We start from the raw sequence: 19,559 nt of genomic DNA on the forward strand, positions 1-19,559 counted from the left end.
CCTTGCTTCTAAGGAGCATTCTGGCTATACTTCTTCCGTGACAGACTTGTTCGTTCTTTTGGCAGTCCATGGTATATTCGATATTCTTCCCCAACGCCATAATTCAAAGGCATCAATTGTTTTTCAGTCTTCCTTATTCATTGTCTAGCTTTCGCATGCATATGAGGCGACTGAAAATACCATGGCTTGGGTCAGCCGCGCCTTAGTCTTCAAGGTGACAACTTTGCTTTTTAACATTTTAAAGAGGTCTTTTGCAGCAGATTTGCCCAATGCAATGCATCCTTTAACTTCTTGACTGCTGCTTCCATGGGTGTTGATTGTGGATCCAAGTAAAATGAAATCCTTGACTTCAATCTTTTCTCCATTTATCATGCAACACACAAGACCCCACAGTACCACAAACTGACAGATGCATAGGGGTCTCATCTCATAAATATTATTTATTTCAATGCCATTTCAAATATCAATCTAACAGAGTTGGGCACAAAACCCAACATAGCTTATACATGGCCTGAGTTCTTGTTCGTGAATACACTGATGATAGAAGTACCAAAAAGCTCTATTATATCTTTCAGGAACAGGATGAGGAAATGGGAATAGAGAAACAAGAAACCCAAGAAAAAGTCAGAATATTATGTCTGAAATGAGCCCAAAATTAAACCACAATGAAAGTAACAGAACATCAAGTGGTTATGCTCTGGAGTCCGCCTGTGTAGGTTCAAATCCTGCCCCCTGCTCCTCCACTTATTAGCTGTGTGACTTTGGACAAGTTGTTTAATCTCTGTGCCTTGGGCACTTTATCTTAAAATGGAAAAAATAATATTACTTACCCCACAGGATTTTTATCCTCATTTAAATGAGTTAATATAACTGTCAGCTATTATTTTCATCAACATCAGTGAGAATTTCTGATCCTCTTTACCCTGCAAAGATACGTTTTTTTCTACCCCATTTTGTAGATGTAAAAGAAGTAATACATCTTATCCAAGATCATACAACTAATAAATGGTGGAGCTGGGATCTAACTTCATACCTATAATTTCAAAGTCCATGTTCTTTCTACTATAAAATTCTTCCACTATTGAAATACATTTTTTTCCTAATATGCAATTCCTGAGAGGTAGTGTGGTATATAAGGAGCCCTGGTAGCACAGTGGTTAAAGCACTCAGCTGCTAACCAAAAGATCGGCGGTTCAAACCCACCAGCTGCTCTATGGGAGAAGGATGTAGCAATCTGCTTCTGTAAAGATAACAGCCTTGGAAACCCTATGCGGCCATTCTACTCTGTCCTATACGGTCACTATGAGTCTGAATCGACTTGATGGCAATGGGTTCGATTTTTTTGGTTTGTCATTTAGTGTGGTATAGTGACATGCAAGGATTCTTAACTTCTATCACTGTGGGTTTTGGGCAAGTCACATAACCACTCTGAGTTTTGGTTTCCTTACCTGTAAAATAGGAATTATAAAACCTACCTCACCTGGTTGTTCTGCAGAGTAAATTGTATGTTATGTTTAAAGTGCTTAGCATGGTTCCTAGCATTAAAAAAATGATAACACTATTAAATACTATTAAAAATAAAACAGATTTAAGAGTACACCAATATTTTGCTAATGCTCATTTTCACGATGGTATCAGTTATACTTTTAAGGACTCTACTCATTTTAAAGTTTGTTTTAGACCACAGGCACATATATCATGAGAATAAATACACACACATATATTAATATGATATTTAATGATGCTCATTTCATTAGTTCTCAGGTGTTAAAAGAACTATAAAAGAGAGAGATCATACTACACCAAACCTCTCTATATGGATACATACAAATCTGAATTTAGAAAATGGAATAAAGAACTTGTTGAACAGAACTAAGAAGCAGATAAGAAAAAAACCATAACCCAATGCTGTTGAGTCGATTCCAACTCATAGCGATCCTACAGGATAGACCAGAACTGCCCAATACAGTTTCCAGGGAGCACCTGGTGGATTTGAACTGCCGACCTTTTGGTTAGCAGCCATAGCTCTTAACCACTACGCCACCAGAGTTTCCTACAAGAAAAAAGGAAGTAGGTAAATGTTGTTAGTTGTTGTTAGGTGCCATCGAGTCAGTTCTGACTCATAGCAACCCTGGTCCTCTGCCATTCTCACAATTGTTGTTATGCTTGAGCCCACTGTTGCAGCCACTGTGTCAATCTATTTCATTGAGGGTCTTCCTCTTTTTCGATGACCATCTACTTTACCAAGCATGATGTCCTTCTCCAGGGACTGGTCTCTCCTGATAACATATCCAAAGTATGTGAGATGAAGTCTCGCCATCCTTGCTTCTAATGAGCATTCTGGTTGTACTTCTTCCAAGATAAATGTTGTTTGTTCTTCTGGCAGTCTATGGTATATTCAACATTCTTCACCAACACAACAATTCAAAGGCATCAATACTTACTTGGTCTTCCTTATTCACTGTCCTGCTTTCACATGCATATGAGGCAGTTGAAAACACCACAGCTTGGGGTCAGGCGCACCTTAGTCCTTAAAGTGATATCTTTGCTTTTTAACACTTTAAAGAGATCTTTTGCAGCAAATTTGCCCAATGCGATACGTCTGCTTCCATGAGCATTGATTGCAGATCCAAGTAAAATGAAATCTTTGACAACTTCAATCTTTTCTCCATTTTCTGTTTACCATGATGTTGCTTATTGGTCCAGTTGTGAGGATTTTTGTTTTCTTTATGTTGAGGTATATTCCATATTGATCTTCATCAGTAAGTGCTTTAAGTCCTCTTCACTTTCAGCAAGCAAGGTTGTGTCATCTGTATATCGCAGCTTGTTAATGAGTCTTCCTCCAATCCTGATGCCGTGTTCTTCGTCATATAGTCCAGCTTCTCAGATTATTTGCTCAGCAGGCAGTATGGTGAAAGGATACAACCCTGATGCACACCTGGCTTGACTTAAACCACGCAGTATCCCCTTGTTCTGTTTGAACAATGCCTCGTGGTCTAAGTACAGGTTCCTCATGAGTACAATTACGTGTTCGCAAACTCCCATTCTTCACAAGGTTATCCATAATTTGTTATGATCCACACAGTTCAATGCCTTTGCATGGTCAATAACACACAGGTAAACATCTCTCTGGTATTCTCTGTTTTCGGCCAAGATCCATCTGACATCAGCAATGATATCCCTGGTTCCACGTCCTCTTCTGAATCTGGCTTGAATTTTTGGCAGTTCCTGTCAATGTACTGCTGCAACTGCTTTTGAATGATCTTCAGCAAAATTTTACTCATGTGTGATATTAATGATATTGTTTGATAATTTCTGCATTCTGTTGGATCACCTTTCTTTGGAATGGGTACAAATATAGATCTCTTCCAGTTGGTTGGCCAGGTAGCTGTCTTCCAAATTTCTTGGCATAGATGAGTGAGCACTTCCAGCACAGCATCCGTTTGTTGAAACATCTTAACTGGTATTCTGTCAATTCCTGGAGGCTTGTTTTTCACCAATGCCTTCAGTGCAGCTTGGACTTCCTCCTTCAGTACCATCAGTTCTTGATCATATGCTACCTCCTGAAATGGCTGAACATCTACCAATTCTTTTTGATACAGTGACTCTGTGTATTTCTTCTATCTTCTTTTGATGCTTCCTATGTCGTTCAATATTTTTTCCATAGAATCCTTCAAGTTTGCAACTCGAGGACTGGATTTTTCTTTAGTTCTTTCAGCTTGAGTAATGCCAAGTGTGTTCTTCCCTTTTGGTTTTGCATCTCCAGGTCTTTGCACATTTCATTATTTATACTTTACTTTGTCTTCTCAAGGCGACCTTTGAAATCTTGTGTTTAGCTCTTTTACTTCATCATTTCTTCCCTTTGGTTTAGCTACTCTACGTTCAAGTCCAACTTTCAGAGTCTCTTCTGACATCCATTTTGGTCTTTTCTTTCTTTCCTGTCCTTTTAATGACCTCTTGCTTTCTTCATGTATGATGTCCTTCCACAACTCATCTGGTATTCGGTCATTAGTGTTCAGTGCGTCAAATCTATTCTTGAGATGGTCTCTAAATTGGGGTGGGATATACTCAAGGTCATACTTTGGCTTTCATGGACTTGCTCTAATTTTCTTCAGCTTCAACTTGAACTTGCATATGAGCAGTTGACGGTTTGTTCCACAGTCGGCCCTTGGCCTTGTTCTGAATGATTATATTGAACTTTCCCACCATTTGGGTCTGCAGACATAGTAGATTTGAATCCTGTATATTCCATCTGGCAAGGTCCATGTGTATAGTCGCTGTTTATGTTGTTGAAAAAGGTATTTGCGATGAAGAAGTCATTGATCTTGCAAAATTCTATCATGCAATCTCCAGTGTCATTACTATCACCAAGACCATATTTTCCAACTACCAATCCTTCATTTCCAACTTCTCTCATTCCAATCGCCAATAATTATCAATGCATTTTGATCGCATGTTTGATCAATTTCAGACTGCAGAAGCTGGTAAAAATCTTCAATTTCTTCATCTTTGGCCTTAGTGGTTGGTACGTAAATTTGAATAAGTCACATTAACTGGTCTTCCTTGTAGGCATATGGGTATTATCCTATCACTGAGTGTTGTATTTCAGGATAGATATTGAAATGTTCTTTTTGACGACGACTACAATGCCATTCCTGTTCTACTTGTCATTCCCGACATAGTAGATCACATGATTGTCTGATTCAAAATGGCCAATACCAGTCCATTTCAGCTCACTGATGCCTAGGATATCGATCCTCATTGCGTTCCATTTCATTTTTGACAACTTCGAGATTCCCTAGATTCATTCTTCGTACATTCCATGTCCCAATTATTAATGGATGTTTGTAGCTGTTTCTTCTCATTTTGAGTCATGCCACATCAGCAAAAGAAGGTCCCAAAAGCTTGACTCCATCCACATCATTAAGGTCAACTCTACTCTGAGGAGGCGGCTCTTCCCCAGTCATATTTTGAGTGCCTTACAACCTGAGGGGCTCATCTGCCAGCACTGTATAAGACAATGTTCTACTGCTATTGATAAGGTCTTCACTGGCCAAATTTTTCATACGTAGACTGCCAGGTCCTTCTTCCTAGTCTGCCTTAGTCTGGAAGCTTTGCTGAAACCTGTCCACTATGGGTGACCCTGCTAGTATTTGAAAAGCTTCCAGTATCACAGCAACACACAAGCCACCACAGTACGAGAAACTGACAGACATGTATGTCGGTAGGTAGATGATACAAAATCCCATGACAAACGTGAAACACTGGGTAATGATTAGAATGATTAAATATTTGACTAGAACATTTTTACAATATACTTAGGTACAATCAGCACTTTTTATAATTCAAAATGGAACAAAAGCATATCAGTACTTTTTTAAAACAAACAAAAAAGCTATTTCTTTTTATAATCAGTTACTAACAACTAAAATCTTTATTTTTTTACCTGATGAACTAGAACGACTTCCCATGCTGCTGACTTCTTTATCATAGCTTCCATTTTCAACATGATCTAATTTTCTTCGCGCTATAGGAAAAAGAAATGGATTACTTGTGACAATTATTACGGCCTTTTGCTCCTACCATGTCTGACTTTAATTGCTAAAATCACTTACGCAAAAATGTCATAGACAACAAGAGAAAGTTCTTGAGTACATACTTCAGACAGGAAGGCTATAAGTGGCATTCATATAAAATGACATCTGAAAATGTACAGGTCAAATACAAAATATATGGAAACAATATGACAACAACTGACACTGACCTCACTTAGGTATGCTGAACTTGACTTTTGCAGTTCATGTTACCAGCAAGTCTTGAAAGATTTATAAAATCCCTACAGTTTCAGAAAACCCTTCATTTCCCCCAAATTTCCCTTCAATTACATCCATAAGAACAAATATCTAAATATATTCATATTACGTAAATGCTAAATTTTTTTATCTTATTACTATATTTCACTCTATTTTGACACAAATAAAGCAGTGGGAATAGTAGAGTAGAGTAGAGTAGGAAGTCAGAAGACATGTCATATTCATCTTTGTTTCCTAAGCACTTAGCATAGACACCTAATAACACGAATTTTTAAATAAAAAAAATCTGGGTTCCAGTCCTCACTGTGGTCTCAGTTTTCTATGAAGTGGAGGGTTAGAGCAATGATTTCCAAAGTGGGGTGCAGGTGCCATCGAAGCTGTACAAAACAATTTACAGGGATGTGTAGGAAGAAAACATTAGAACTTATATTTAGTCTTAACCCACTGCCCTTCAATCAATTCCAACTCATAGTGACTTACCCCTTTAAATTTCTATTTTTATATGTTTTCTAATGTACATAACATTGAATAGTATATGTTTACTATTTATTTATAAACATATAAACTGGGGAACAAATGCTCAAATACTTTAAAGTGATAGGAACATGGGATGAAAAAAGTTTAGTGACTACTGCTCTAAGGTACTTTCCAACTCTCACATCTTGTGGTTTCTGTGAATAAATGCCTTTAGCAGAAAAGATAAGACTATTCATGGAAGTGCAAGAAGTTTAGCAATTTGGTTTATGAGCATTATACATTAAAAAGAACATATGTCTCCAACCATAATGTAGTAGAACCTGATGTAAAATGCATTTTTTCTATGAATCTTTCATTAAAAGAAACAAAACATTCATGGTCTAAGTATGGAACAGTTTTATACCTTGCTGAAGTTGTTTGGTAAGATCTTTGATGCTAGAAGCATGTTTACGTCTTTGAGTTATTAATTCATCTTTTAGTTCTTCTACCTGGGTATTCAGTGTTTTAACTTCTGTTTGTCTACAAGTGAGTTCAGCTTGTAAACTCTGGACTTCCTCTTTTCGAAGTTCTTCCTCTTTCAACAATCTACTTTCCTGAGTGACAAATAAGATGTGAAAAAAAAAAAAAGGTGAATATCTTACTATTTATTTCCGTTATTCCTCAGAGTTTCAGGCCTGAAAATACAAGATCCTTGACAGTACAGTATCTTCTGTCATCACTCCTGACCAGGTTTTATTTACTGAGCTACTCAAATCCCTTATATAGCAACATAGGGGAATACATTGATGGGTATATCATTCTATACCTTCACCACAACATGTGATATAGGTGTCTGGATTTTTGGTCTAAGGTCTCAAAAGTATTTTTATGAGTAATTTGAGAATATTCTCATAACTTAGAAATATTAAGCCATCTTTGAAACTATAAAAATAAAACAAACTAACAAATTTAAAGTACCTGTTAAAGAGTTAAGTGATTCCAGTTGGGAATGACAGAAATCCTGGATTACTTATTTTCAAAAGTGAAGTACTTCTTCATAATCATTTATAATATCAAATTTTATTATAAATTACATCAGTCAAAAGGACAACTGACATTTCTTATAGCATCTGAAACTACCAGAAAGTCAGAGCCAACAGAGAAGAGCTTAAATCAACTACTGCTAATTTTACGCTGTTAGGGAAATTTAATTTGTGCTTCTTGCTATGTTTCTTCAAAAGTTAAAATGTAGATTTATACTTACCAAATTAATATTTGTCTGTTTCATTTGTTCACATTGGCTTTGTAACTGACTTTCACTACAGGAAAGCTTATCAAATTGTGACTGCAAAGAATTGGATTCAGACTGAAGCTGTGCATTCTTACTAGTGAGCTTTTCTGTAAATAGTAGTAGCTCAGATTCTCTTTTCCTGCTCCCTTCGATGTCTTTTTGTAGGTCATTAATCAAAGAATTAAGACTTTCCACTTCTTCTTTTAAATTTTCAATTTCTTGTTTACCTCTAAAAAAACAAAGTTTATATTTAAGAAAAATTTAAATTAATAAAAGACATTAAAGTAATGGTTTTGGGAATTTTCATCTAATGAAATGCTTTTTAAAGGTACTTTTATTCATTCATCCAAATATTTATGAATGCATAAGGGGACCTGGTGGCACAGTGGTTAAAGTGCTCGGCTGCTAACTGAAAGGTCAGTAGTTCAAACCCAACAGCATCTCTGCAGGAGAAATATGTGGCAGTCTGCTTCCATAAAGATTACAGCCTAGGAAACTCTGTGGGATAGTTCTACTCTGACCTATAGGGTTGCTACAAGTCAGAATCGACTCGACAGCAACAGGTTTTGGTTAATATATGCCAGGAACTAAGAGCTGGGGGTACAAGTAAACAGCCTGACATAATCCCTGCTTTCAAAGAGCTTTTGAGTCACATAAAGAAACAATGAATGTGATAAACATTTTTGATGATGATTGCATACAGGAAGTCGTCTAACCTAGGGCAGGGATGCTTAAACTAATACCTAAAGCAGAGGTCAGCAAATTTTTCCTGTAAAAGGCTAGACAATAAACTTCAGGCATTTAAGTTACATGGTCTTTGTTGCAACTGTTCTACTTTACCATTGTAGCATGAAAGCAGCCAGAAACAATACATAAAGGAATGAGTATGGCTGAGTTCCAATAAAACCTTATTTACAAAAACAGGTGGTGGGCTGGATTTGGCTTACAGGCCATAGTTTGCTGACCCCTGACCTAAAAGAAAAGCGGAAGTTAGTGGGAGGACAAAATATGCTCCAGGTAGCGGGAATAGCATGTGCTAAAGCTAGGAAGGGAGCAAGAGAATGACTTCTTGTAGGTAGGGAATGTACTGTATCCCTAGCACCTAACACAGGGCTGGGAAGGCAGGCGATGATCAATAAGCGTGTTAACTGACTATGGCTGAAACACAAGAGGGAAAAAGGGAAAGGTGCAAGGGAGAAGCAAGGCACAGGTCACTGATGGTCTTACGAGCCATGTGAAGGCATTTGAACTCACTAGGCAAATCTTTGAGGCAATGGGAAATCATCAAAAGGTTTGAATAGGCTGCTTTTTAAAAGATTACGCTAACCACAGTGTGGGAAATGGATTAGAGGGGATGCAAGCAGAGCAATTAGTTTAGAAGCTAGTGCAGCTCCCCAGAGGAGAGCTGACAATAGCTTGGGCTATAGTAGTAGCAGTGGAAATGTAAATGGACTTGAAAGATCCTAAAGAGTTAATATCAACAATACTTTGTGACTGGTTAGATGTAGGAGGGGAGGGAAAGAACAGCTAAGAACAACTCCCAGGTTCCTGGGTTGGGCAGTCATGCAGATGAGACACTCACCCCTCCTCCTGGGAGCACCAGAGAAGCACATTTGTAGGGGGACAGAGGAATCAGTTCTGGACATGTTAAAGTTTGAGGTATCTTTGAGACATATGAGTCTGGAGCTCAGCAATAAAGCCTGAAGCTAATTTGAGGGTTCTGCGGCATACCACAAGAATAGTTGGTATCATGCAGGAGTACAGTAAAATGAGAACAAAAGAGGGCTTTGGGACAGGAAGTGAAGCCTACAGAGGAGACTGAGAAAGAGTGGCCAGAAAGGTGGTAGGAATACCAGGAGATGATGAAAATGAAGCCAAAGGAAAGAAGGCGGGAAAGCATGAGATCTACAGGGGAAGTGTAGTGACTGAGATTCAGAGAGGAGCAGGAACATTTCTTCCACGACAACAGAAGGGAAGGAAAGAAGAATGGCTGCAGATGCAGGCAAGCTCACAGGACTGATGGCAAGAAGTTGAGAGAACTGTCAGCTTCCAGCTCCCATTTCTTTTGTGAAGTAAGAGGTAATTATCTGCCAAGAGTAAACAGAGAGGTAAGGGAGAGGGCCAGAAGTGTGAAGAAATAGATAAGGTTTGGAATAGATGGTAGGAAGATGGGGAGAAGGCCCTGATCTAGGATACATGGTAGGATTACAGATGTAGTAAGATCCCAATGAGGTTGATGAGCATGGATTTATAGCAGCACCAACCTGGTAGATGGTGAGGATTTCTTTAGCAATACTCAGCAGCATGGGTATCTGTGAGGTGTGGAAAAGAAGATACTTGGATTCAATGTGAATCCAAGCTCCGCCAGCAATGTAGTAAGTGGAGTTTAGCTAACTGGCTTTATAAGAGGCCAAGGAGTAATGTCAGCTCCTGACCTTAAGCTACATACATACAAATGTGTGTGTGTGTACACTATCTTTTAAAAAAATACTGTATATAAATAACAGAATTTGAAAGCCAAGGAATAGACTAAATCCATTCTATCTTATAAACTGCAACTGCCAATGTTTAAAGAATATAAACTTTGATTTTTAAAAGTCATGGTAGAAACTTAAAAAGACTTCAAAAAAGTTCAAATGAAGATAGGAACTTAAAAAAAAAATTTAACTAATAAAATCGTTCTTGTTTAATGCAATAATTGCATTTCAAACAGAATCTTGAGATAAAATAAGAAAGCCTGTTGATGAGCACAAACAGAAGCTGCTCATTTGATACCTTTGAAACTGCTCCTGAATCTGATCTGCAACTTTCAATTTGTCCAGTAAGTTCTGAATTTCAGCTTTCTGGCGATTAATAATTTCCTTATATTTCGATAATTCATCTTCTGTTCTTAATCGTTCGTCTTCTAGACATTTCACCTATGAAATGATCATAACCAAGTTAATCTACAAACACTATTTTCTTGTTCTTTATATACTATTTCAGACAGTGGTTATACAGTGGTAATCTAAGTTGAGTTCTGAATCAATATTAGATAATATGAAGAAAATGTAACAATGGGAAGTTAACCATCTTGAGTTGTAGTCTCAGATTTCTCATGGTTTAGTCATGGGAGTTTAAGCATGCCACTTTATTTTTTCTGAGTCTCCATTTACTCACCTGAAAAGGGAGGATACCTCCCTACCTACCTCAAAGAACTGGCCTGGAGAACAAATAGGAAGGTAGATAAAAAACCCTTTGAAAGATATTAAGTATCTCAATTTCAAGGTGGTTATTTAAAAGCCTTATTTTGAAGTAAATGAATGATATACATTGATAATACATTTCACAGTCATGGTTATATTAAAAAGACTATACAATAAAGGCTATAATCACTGGAAAGAATTTAATAGATTGTTAGAGATTAAAACTATATCCATCTAGAACTATTAAATATATGCAAGAGAAATATAAAGAAAGTCTTCCTGTTATTTTTTGACACCCACAATTCTAAGGTCCAACTATCTTTCAATTAATTTTCTGATTAAGACTGCCTTTAGATCAAAGGCCCAGGGCTAAGTTATAAACAGAGCAATCATGCTCTGAAACAGGTATGTTTGGCAATCACTTCAAAGGACTGAAGTGGAGGACATTCCATTTCAGCAAGAGTCCATTTTATTGCCAGAGAATTGCTATTCTAACCCTCTGAGTTCTTTCATTTTGGAGAACTTGTATATAAAGATCTTTTTCCATCCATTTTAAAAATAAGAATGAGTTCAAAATTAAAGATAATATTTATCCTTCCTCTGGAGTCACAACCTAAGATTTAATTACCTTTGTTCTCAATGTTCGTAGCTCATCCATGCCCTCCTTAAATGTCCTCTTCAGATCTTCCAGTTCCTTTATTTTGGCATGATGCATCTTTTAAAGGGTTTAGAAGAAACCATAAATCATTATGCACTAAACTAGATATAAAATTTATTGCCTCATTCTTGCAAAAGGCCTCAAAACTTGATAGCAATACATACGCCTAGAAAGCAGTTCTCTCTTTCTGTATTTATCACACAATCGAGGGCATATAAAGAGCAGAACTACTCACCTCTAGTTGGTCAGACTTTTCTTGCATTTGTTTTTCAAGTTCTCCTTTTGTAACTCTGAGCTTTGCACCAAGCTCATTTGATTTAATTTCTTCTGATTCCTAATGAAAAGGAAATTAAAAAGCACAAATGACTTAATTTTTAAGGTTTTATACTCTGAAAAGTGAAGAAAACTTTACAACCAAGTTTTCTAATTGTGAAGTCCATAGCTTGTCATGTATCTAAAAATGACTGTATTGAAAAATTTTAAATATGTCAATTTGGTATGAACAAGGATAGCATACTTAAGATATGTAACATAATACAGAGTGTTTTGTTTTTTTTTAAGTTCTACATTTCCTTACACTCTTCATTCTTCTGACATTTTCTAGTGTTTCATTTGGTTGAAAATTTCTCTAGTGAGATCTCTATTTAAGCTGCAGGAACTTTCACAAAGCAAATAATGTTTTATTTAACTGCCGTACCAGATCCAGTCTACCCTTCAAATATTGCAGATGCAGGAATTTAATGAAACAAGAGATTTGGCATAATTATTACCAATTTATTTAAAAAGTTAACCATACCTGATATGTTTTTATCATGTCCTGACAGTTTTTTCGTATCTGATCTGCTTCTTCCTTTGCTTGAGTTAACTTTGTTGTTGTTTCTCTGAGTCTATCTTTGGTTTCCTGCATTGACAAAACGACAGCAACAAAGTTGGCCACAAGAACGTGATGAACCGTGACTATGGAGTAGGAAGAGTTGTTGTCCTAGCACTGCTAGGGGTCGGATACTATTCTAATACTTTATTTCTGACGAAAAATTAAAATTGCATCCACAGTTAACCAATATCCATGAAAGTTTATTTTGTTAAATTTTAAGCAAATTTCTAAAAGTTATTCACCTTCATCTCTGGTAAGACAAGAAAAGCAAAGTGTTAAACAATTCTTTGCACATACATATAAAACAATTCTGTGGTTTATGGCTCTAGTATCTATTCAAATTGCCTTTTTACAGATGCATGCTGCAATTTGGTTTCTGCTCCTCACTGCTCTCCTAAAATGGCAATTCTGAAGGTTTGCAGAGACTACCTACTCTCTCATCCAATCCAATTACTTTTTCTGGGTTCTTATTCTTGACTTACCTATTCCAGATGACCACCTGGACTCTTTGCTACTTTCCTTCCTCTGATTCATAACATATCTTCTTGCCTTCTCTGTCTCCTTGACAGGCTTCCTACTTCCTATGGAGATTTGCTAAGATACAGCCCTCATCCTGCAGCTCTTTCTCCATAATTCTCCTTCAGAGAACCCATCCAGTCCGTGGTTTTGGCTATCATCTGGATCTCCAGGGAGAGTTTAGGTATCATAGGCTGCTAGTAGTTTTTCCTTGTTATTCCTTAAGACACGGGTAGATGCTGCTGTGCTGCCTTCCCACAGACAGAGTCCAGGGCATCCCTACGTTGCAACAATTGATACACTATACTGGAGCTTCTGTGTTTCCACCATTAAGTATATAGCTTTAGGACAGCAGGGCCTGTGTTTTCTTATACAAAGTGCTTGCTCCTTATTAACTGTTCCATCAACATATGTTAAACGAATGAAGGAATACCCAATATAAGCCTTCTGCTCCAGTTAGGTAGGGCCCGTGTGCACTCTTGGGGTAGTCCTTTCTGCTAATTCTTCCCTCTCTCTGTAGTTTCTCCAGGCACATGGATGATTGCACACATGCACTGCAGACTTGAGGCACACACTGCGGATCTCCATATCTTTTTCTTCCCCACTACTCTGCCCTGCTCCCCATACTCTGAACTATCTCCTTAACTCAGGGCAACTACTGGGCCCTGTTTGCTTCCCCCTCCTTGCACTGCTTCGTTTGTTTCCCTTGTCTCAGGGATCACTGTCCTGCACTGCTTATGTCCCATGTCTGGAAACCTTTGTTTCATATATTTGCTGGTTTGCTTTTAGTTTTTTAAGGTGAAAGGGTAAATCTGGTCCCTGTTACTCCATGAGGCAGGCCCAGATCATGATTAAATCCTATATCCTTTGATCCAGAGACTCTCTCCCCCATCGACCAGATAAACACCTAAAATAGGTAATCCAGATCCCATCCCAGACACTCTTGGAAAGCACTGACTGTATTTTCTATGGCTTTTCTATCCTCCATGTTATCTAATACAGTGTTTTGCACACAAGAAGACACACTAAACACTTGCTGGTTAATAAATGCCTTTACTTAAAAAAGGACTGGCAAATTTCTAATTTCCATGTACCAGGTCAATATACTTGTTACTTCAATTGTCTAATAAACCACACCATGTAACCTTACAGAAGTCAGCCTTAAGCCTCTCGTCTACCCTACTTCCAGCGGATCTGGTTTCATCTGATCTCAACGTTGCCATTAAGTATCTGTTATCACCATTCTTTAAACACAGGTGGCTCACAGGCGATCTCTGAGTCTTTATAACACTTGAATGTTAGTATTCTTATAGGCTTCAGCATCCTGTCTCTTAGGAGTATACATGAGGATGAGGAAAGTTCAACAGACATTATACATGACCAAGTGTTAAGTTCAGATCTTGGAGCAACTCAGGTAGTTAGAAATTTTTACCATGCTATAGTCTTTACGGATTTTTAATTCTTCATTCTGTCAACCCAAAGTAAAGGAAACTTCTCAACCATTTCTAGCCATGTGTGAGCTCCTGGGATTGTTCTGATTACTCCTTTCTGGTAGTTCTTCCCCTACCTCTGTAGTGTCTTTCATGCATGTACTGAATGACCAGTAGTCAGCTGAAGATTTGAGGGGAAACCACTGCTCTCTGATCTATCTTTGACCACTGTCAACACAGGTAACTCTCCCTACAGTTTTCTCTGATACTATGTGCAAATATCCACAGGTTATTAAGAGTCATACTGACTTAGAAGTATTTAATAAGACAATCCATGATTATGGTTTTAAACAATACTATTGAGCCTATTTTTAAAAGCATGGAAACTGATATTTCCATAACATTGCTTTTCTGGTTTAAGTCATATCTCAGAGTTGTTCTTTGTCTTCGCATTCTATCACTTTCAGGTTTTTATTACCTCTGATACCAGCTCAGTTACTGCTTAAAATTATGGCATCAGATACCAGCCTTTATTTTTTATTTTGCTTTACTTTTCATTATATTTATTTTTTAGATTCATTAGCCACAAGATCAATGGGATTATATTCAGAATAAAGAAACTTATTTTATTCTTAAAATCTTTATTATATTCAAAATTATACTTAACAAGAAATAATATTTCTTGATTACAATAATCTTAGCATCTTTCATTTTTTTTAAATTTTCAGTTTCTTTTAATTTTGGTAATCTACAGATTCGCCTCATCCCCTACCCCCCAAAAACACCTGACAATGTTTAATATAAAATATAACATACAAAAAGTGCTTAAAGAGCCGGGTTAATTTGGGGACTGTAAACAATCACCGATAAAATTTAACATCTCAACCAATTTGATATGTAAAACACACAAGGAAGTATTCTTTTTACAAACATCAAATATTCAGGCCCAAGCTATCCTGCCTCATTAACTGTTCCTGCATTTGTTCTTAAAACTGATTCTAATAATTATGACTGATTATAGTACTTACCTTGTGTGAATCCATTTCAGCTTTTAATTTGTTTTGTGCCCATTTTACTTTAATGATGTGAGAGTTGACATCTTCCTTTAATTTGTCTATCTCTCTGCTGAGTCTAGATGTTTCACCTTCCTAAAATAACATCACCAGGTCATATTTTCATCTAAACAATCAACCAATTATTTGTGTCTTTTATACCCCTTCAAAATAATCAATGCAATATATTGTAATTTAAGGGCTGGCATACTATGGCCCACAGGCCAATCTGGCCCACCACCTGTTTTTGTACGACTCCCATGTTTTACATTTTTAAATGAATGAAAAATAAAATAAAAAGAACAATTATGACACATGAAAATTATATAAAATTCAAATTTCTGTGCCCATAAATAAGCTTTTCAGGGAAAATAATCACCCTTATTTGTTTACATATTGTCTATGGCTGCTTTCCTGATACAATGGCTGAGTTCAGTGGTTGCAAGAGAGACCATATGGCCGGTAAAGCCTAAAATATTTCCTATCTGGCCCTTTACAGAAAAAGTTTGCTGACCCTGCTATAATTTCACAGTAAATCTAAAGAAATCTTTTCAACAAGTTTTACAAAACTAGAGGCCAAAATCATTCAAATAGCATCTAATATCTATGCCTTAAATTAAAGCACATTATTCATAAGGAAAAGCCTTTTGTATTGTGAATTTCATAGTCAAAAACCTAAGTGGGAATTTCAATAATTCATATTACAGTTTTTTGTTTTTTTCTGATCAAAATAAGAACTCTTCTAAGCCAACGCCAGAGACACAATCATACATACTATAGTTTGTGATAATCTTAGAGAAGTTTTCCCTATCTCTTTTCTTCAATTTATTATTTTTTTAAAAGACCTCTTTCATCCTTCTTCAAAAGGTCTACATTTCTACTTTTATATTTATGCCATTACATTTTCTCCAAATTACAGATGGCTCGAAATTTACTTTAAAGCTATATAAAGCTAATTTAAAGTTCAAATCATAAGAGGGCAGTAAAACAGCTAAATCCAATTATTAGACATAAAGATTGTTTACATTTTTATTTTAACCAATTGGGTGTGTTGTGAGATTAAAACTTAATAACTAAAAAATAACATTAATCACCAAAAAATGATAATGCACTAGAAACATGGCCATGCCATGAGGCTGCCTGTTAACAGCCAGAGTTCTGAATTGCTCCGTAATTAAATCTGAGCCTTGGACAGCATCTAAGGTCATGGTTTGTTCTGTAAGAAACATACGAATTTGTTCCTATAGTAAGTTTTTCATTAAGATTCTAGTCAAATTATATTTCTAGCTCTAAAATTTTTCACATTTGACACTACTAGATACATATTTCACCAAAATAAAATCTTCCCTTAAGGCAAAAACTCATTTCTCCAACATCAGATTTGTAAAGCTTTTAAAAAGGTCTATCAAGTAAAAGATATCTAACAAGCAATATGTGTCACTACCTGCATCTTTTCCCAGCAAACCTTTTTCGTAGACAGGTAAACTATGTAATACATCAACTATGTAAAGTATGCCAAGATACTACAATTACTAAAACATTCACATTCTTCAAAGGTAAACTAATAAAAACAATTTTATGCGTAAGGGTGTTTTAACCATGTTAAGTTAAATGATTATTTGATTAAATAAGGAAAAGCAAAGAGAATAAATTCCAAATAATATATAATAGCACAAGTTATACCTTTGTTTCATACAGCTGGTGCAACCTTCCTTTCTCCTGAGAAAGCTGTTTAATTTTGTTAGTGTTTTTCTCAAATTCCTTATTTGCATCTCTAAGTTTTCTCTCAAGTATCTCTTTTTCCTTTCGAAGGTCTAAAGATTCCTTCTCACCTCTTACATACTTCATTACCATTGCTTCTTTTTCCTGGCGTGCCTCTTCACATTTTTTGCTGGCCTTTGAAAAAATATTATCGAGCATTGTAAAAAAAATTTTTCCAAATAATAAAAACAAATTGAAATAATAGTTTCCTATTAGATCATGAATGCAGTTTTTGGTTATTGTGCAACATTCCCAGGATATGTGCCATGCAATTTTAAAATAAAAGGAAAAATCTAAATTATAGAAAAATGATACAATAAACAAAAAATCCCTAATATGTGCTTTTACCCTCTCCTGTTCCCTTTACTTAAGCTGATGGAGTTGTTCTCTTCTGTTTTATCCTCCAGGTTGGTATGCTAGGACTGAGACCTGGATCGCCCTGAGGACACTCGTCAATTTATGAGGCCGTGGGGAGAAGAGTTAGAGACAAGATCTTGAGCCCACAGCAAGGTAAAGAATTGGAAGCGAGACCGTTACCCCCACCCCACTCTGCACGCACAAACAAATAACCACCACTGGGACCCTTAAAGGGCTATACCTTTAGTGAAAGGGTGGGCTCCAAAAAACCCTCCTTTTGGTGTATTAACTGTTTAATGAGAAACTAATTTGCTCTGTAAACTTTCACCTAAATCACAATAAAAAATAAAAATAAATAAAATTTAAACAGGGAAAAGATTAAAGGAAAAAAGAAAAAAAAATCCTCCTTTTGAACAAAGGAACATAACATGGTAACTCTATTTCATGTAGGGGGCAGGTGAGGGACAAATTATAAAATTCCCAAGAATTTATAACCACAGCTCTACCTCTTTGTGTTTGAGGTCCAAATTCATGCTACCAATCTGGCCTGGGAAATGGGGAAACCTCAACCTGGAAAATTAAATTGGGGTGTGTATGCGCGCAGCCCTGGTGGTGCACTGGTTAACAGCTCAGGCTGCTAACCAAAAGGTCAACAGTTTGAATCCAGCAGCCAGTCCTTGGAAACCCTACGGGGCAGTTCTACTCTGTCCTATAGGGTCACTATGAGTCAGAATCGATTCGACCGCAGCAGGTTTGTTTTTTTTCTTTAATGTAGGTGTAAGTTGTGTGTGTGCGTGTGTGTGTGCACGCGCGCACACGCGTGCGTGCACGAGCGCATGCTGGGAATCTGGAACAAAGGATGGGATGAAAAGGGATGAAGCAGGAGACTTTTACTTTATATTCCACATACATCCTTTATTTATTATAGTTTTTCATAATTAGCATGTATTTATGTATTGGTTTAGCATCTTTAGAAAAGGTTAATTTTTATATTAATAAAACTATTACTCTTAATACACCACTGATGTCCAAAATGCTCTTCAGGATTAGTTTACTTTAATAAACAAGAAATCATGAGAGTATCAATTTAATGATGATGTGAAAAATACCTGTTCCATTCGATGGGCCATCTCTTTGTGCAACTGCTGAATTGCATTTTTAGCTGCAATATCTTGAGCTACTAGTTTATCTTTGGAAGCTTTAACTTCGTTATTAAGTTCCTCTATTTTTGATTCCAACTGTAAAGAAAATTATTTCCATGTTATTTTTATAGCTATAGCAAATAGGCCACTAATACTTCAAATAAATATAAGCAATGTAAATAAACATGAAAAAAGCAATAAATACAGAAATCAAAATTAAATGTTAACATTTCTATATCTCACTGGAATTAAGTTAGTATAAATCTGAAGCAAATCCTGATAAATTAAGATGTATGCCCATTCCTCACTTATGGACATGGTTAGGTTCCAAAGACCAGGTCATTATGTGAAAATCAGCATTATGCAAAAATGGAGGATGACCACATCAGATCACAAAATGTTATGTCTGTCCCTCTGGAAAATGTAGGCGGAAAATGTAGGCGGGCGCTATATGTTTCATGAAAGGGTTACTGCCAGATGTATGTCATTAATGTGCAAAATAGTCGGATAGTAGGTTTTTTACTATTGTTGTAAATACAAAATATTGGATAATGAGATAGCTGGTAAGTGAGGAGTAGGAGTATACGGGAGCCCTGGTGGCACAGTGGTTAAGAGCTTGGTTGCTAACCAAAAGGTTGGCAGTTCGAATCTACCACCTGCTCCTTCGAAACCCTATGGGGCAATTCTACTCTGTCTTAGAGAATCCAGATCTACCTGATGGCAATGGGTTAGGTTTTTTGTTTTTTTTTAGGTGTATATGGAAGCTCTAGACCAACCACTGAAGAAATAAATAAAAATAGTGAAAAAAAATCATTAAAGAAATTAAAATGGTACATTATAAAATATTCACTTAATACAAAAGAAAGTAGAAAAGTAGGAATAGAGCAGATCTAGAAATAAAATTAAGAAAATCCTGCTATCCCAGTTATCTATTTAGAAGTGTAAAGTTCTCTAAATGCTAGCAAAAGAAAGGAAAATCCAATTTTCTCTTAATAAAAGACCAAATTACCAAGGAGCTCATAAA

General features: G+C 36.5%; 1 protein-coding gene across 7 annotated transcripts in view; it reads right to left on the reverse strand.

Moving 5' to 3' along the window:
- CCDC186 (coiled-coil domain containing 186) overlaps positions 1 to 19,559 on the reverse strand; it is a 40,170-nt gene that overhangs the window by 6,823 nt on the left and 13,788 nt on the right. For 5 of the 7 annotated variants that reach the window (XM_004374861.2, XM_023729961.1, XM_023729963.1 and 2 more), the window contains 10 exons: positions 18,503 to 18,631; positions 16,959 to 17,171; positions 15,252 to 15,371; positions 12,200 to 12,304; positions 11,639 to 11,737; positions 11,374 to 11,460; positions 10,336 to 10,478; positions 7,534 to 7,789; positions 6,694 to 6,883; positions 5,447 to 5,527 (listed from right to left, as the gene is read on the reverse strand). In XM_004374861.2, the coding sequence (XP_004374918.1) occupies positions 5,447 to 5,527; positions 6,694 to 6,883; positions 7,534 to 7,789; positions 10,336 to 10,478; positions 11,374 to 11,460; positions 11,639 to 11,737; positions 12,200 to 12,304; positions 15,252 to 15,371; positions 16,959 to 17,171; positions 18,503 to 18,631 (1,423 nt within the window). Of the gene's footprint in view, positions 1 to 5,446; positions 5,528 to 6,117; positions 6,191 to 6,693; positions 6,884 to 7,533; positions 7,790 to 10,335; positions 10,479 to 11,373; positions 11,461 to 11,638; positions 11,738 to 12,199; positions 12,305 to 15,251; positions 15,372 to 16,958; positions 17,172 to 18,502; positions 18,632 to 19,559 lie in introns of all 7 variants that reach the window. The other 2 variants (XR_002823808.1, XR_002823807.1) reach the window with 1 other exon arrangement.

The sequence above is a fragment of the Trichechus manatus genome, unplaced genomic scaffold (genome assembly GCF_000243295.1).
Source record: "Trichechus manatus latirostris isolate Lorelei unplaced genomic scaffold, TriManLat1.0 scaffold00031, whole genome shotgun sequence".
Lineage (NCBI taxonomy): Eukaryota > Metazoa > Chordata > Mammalia > Sirenia > Trichechidae > Trichechus > Trichechus manatus.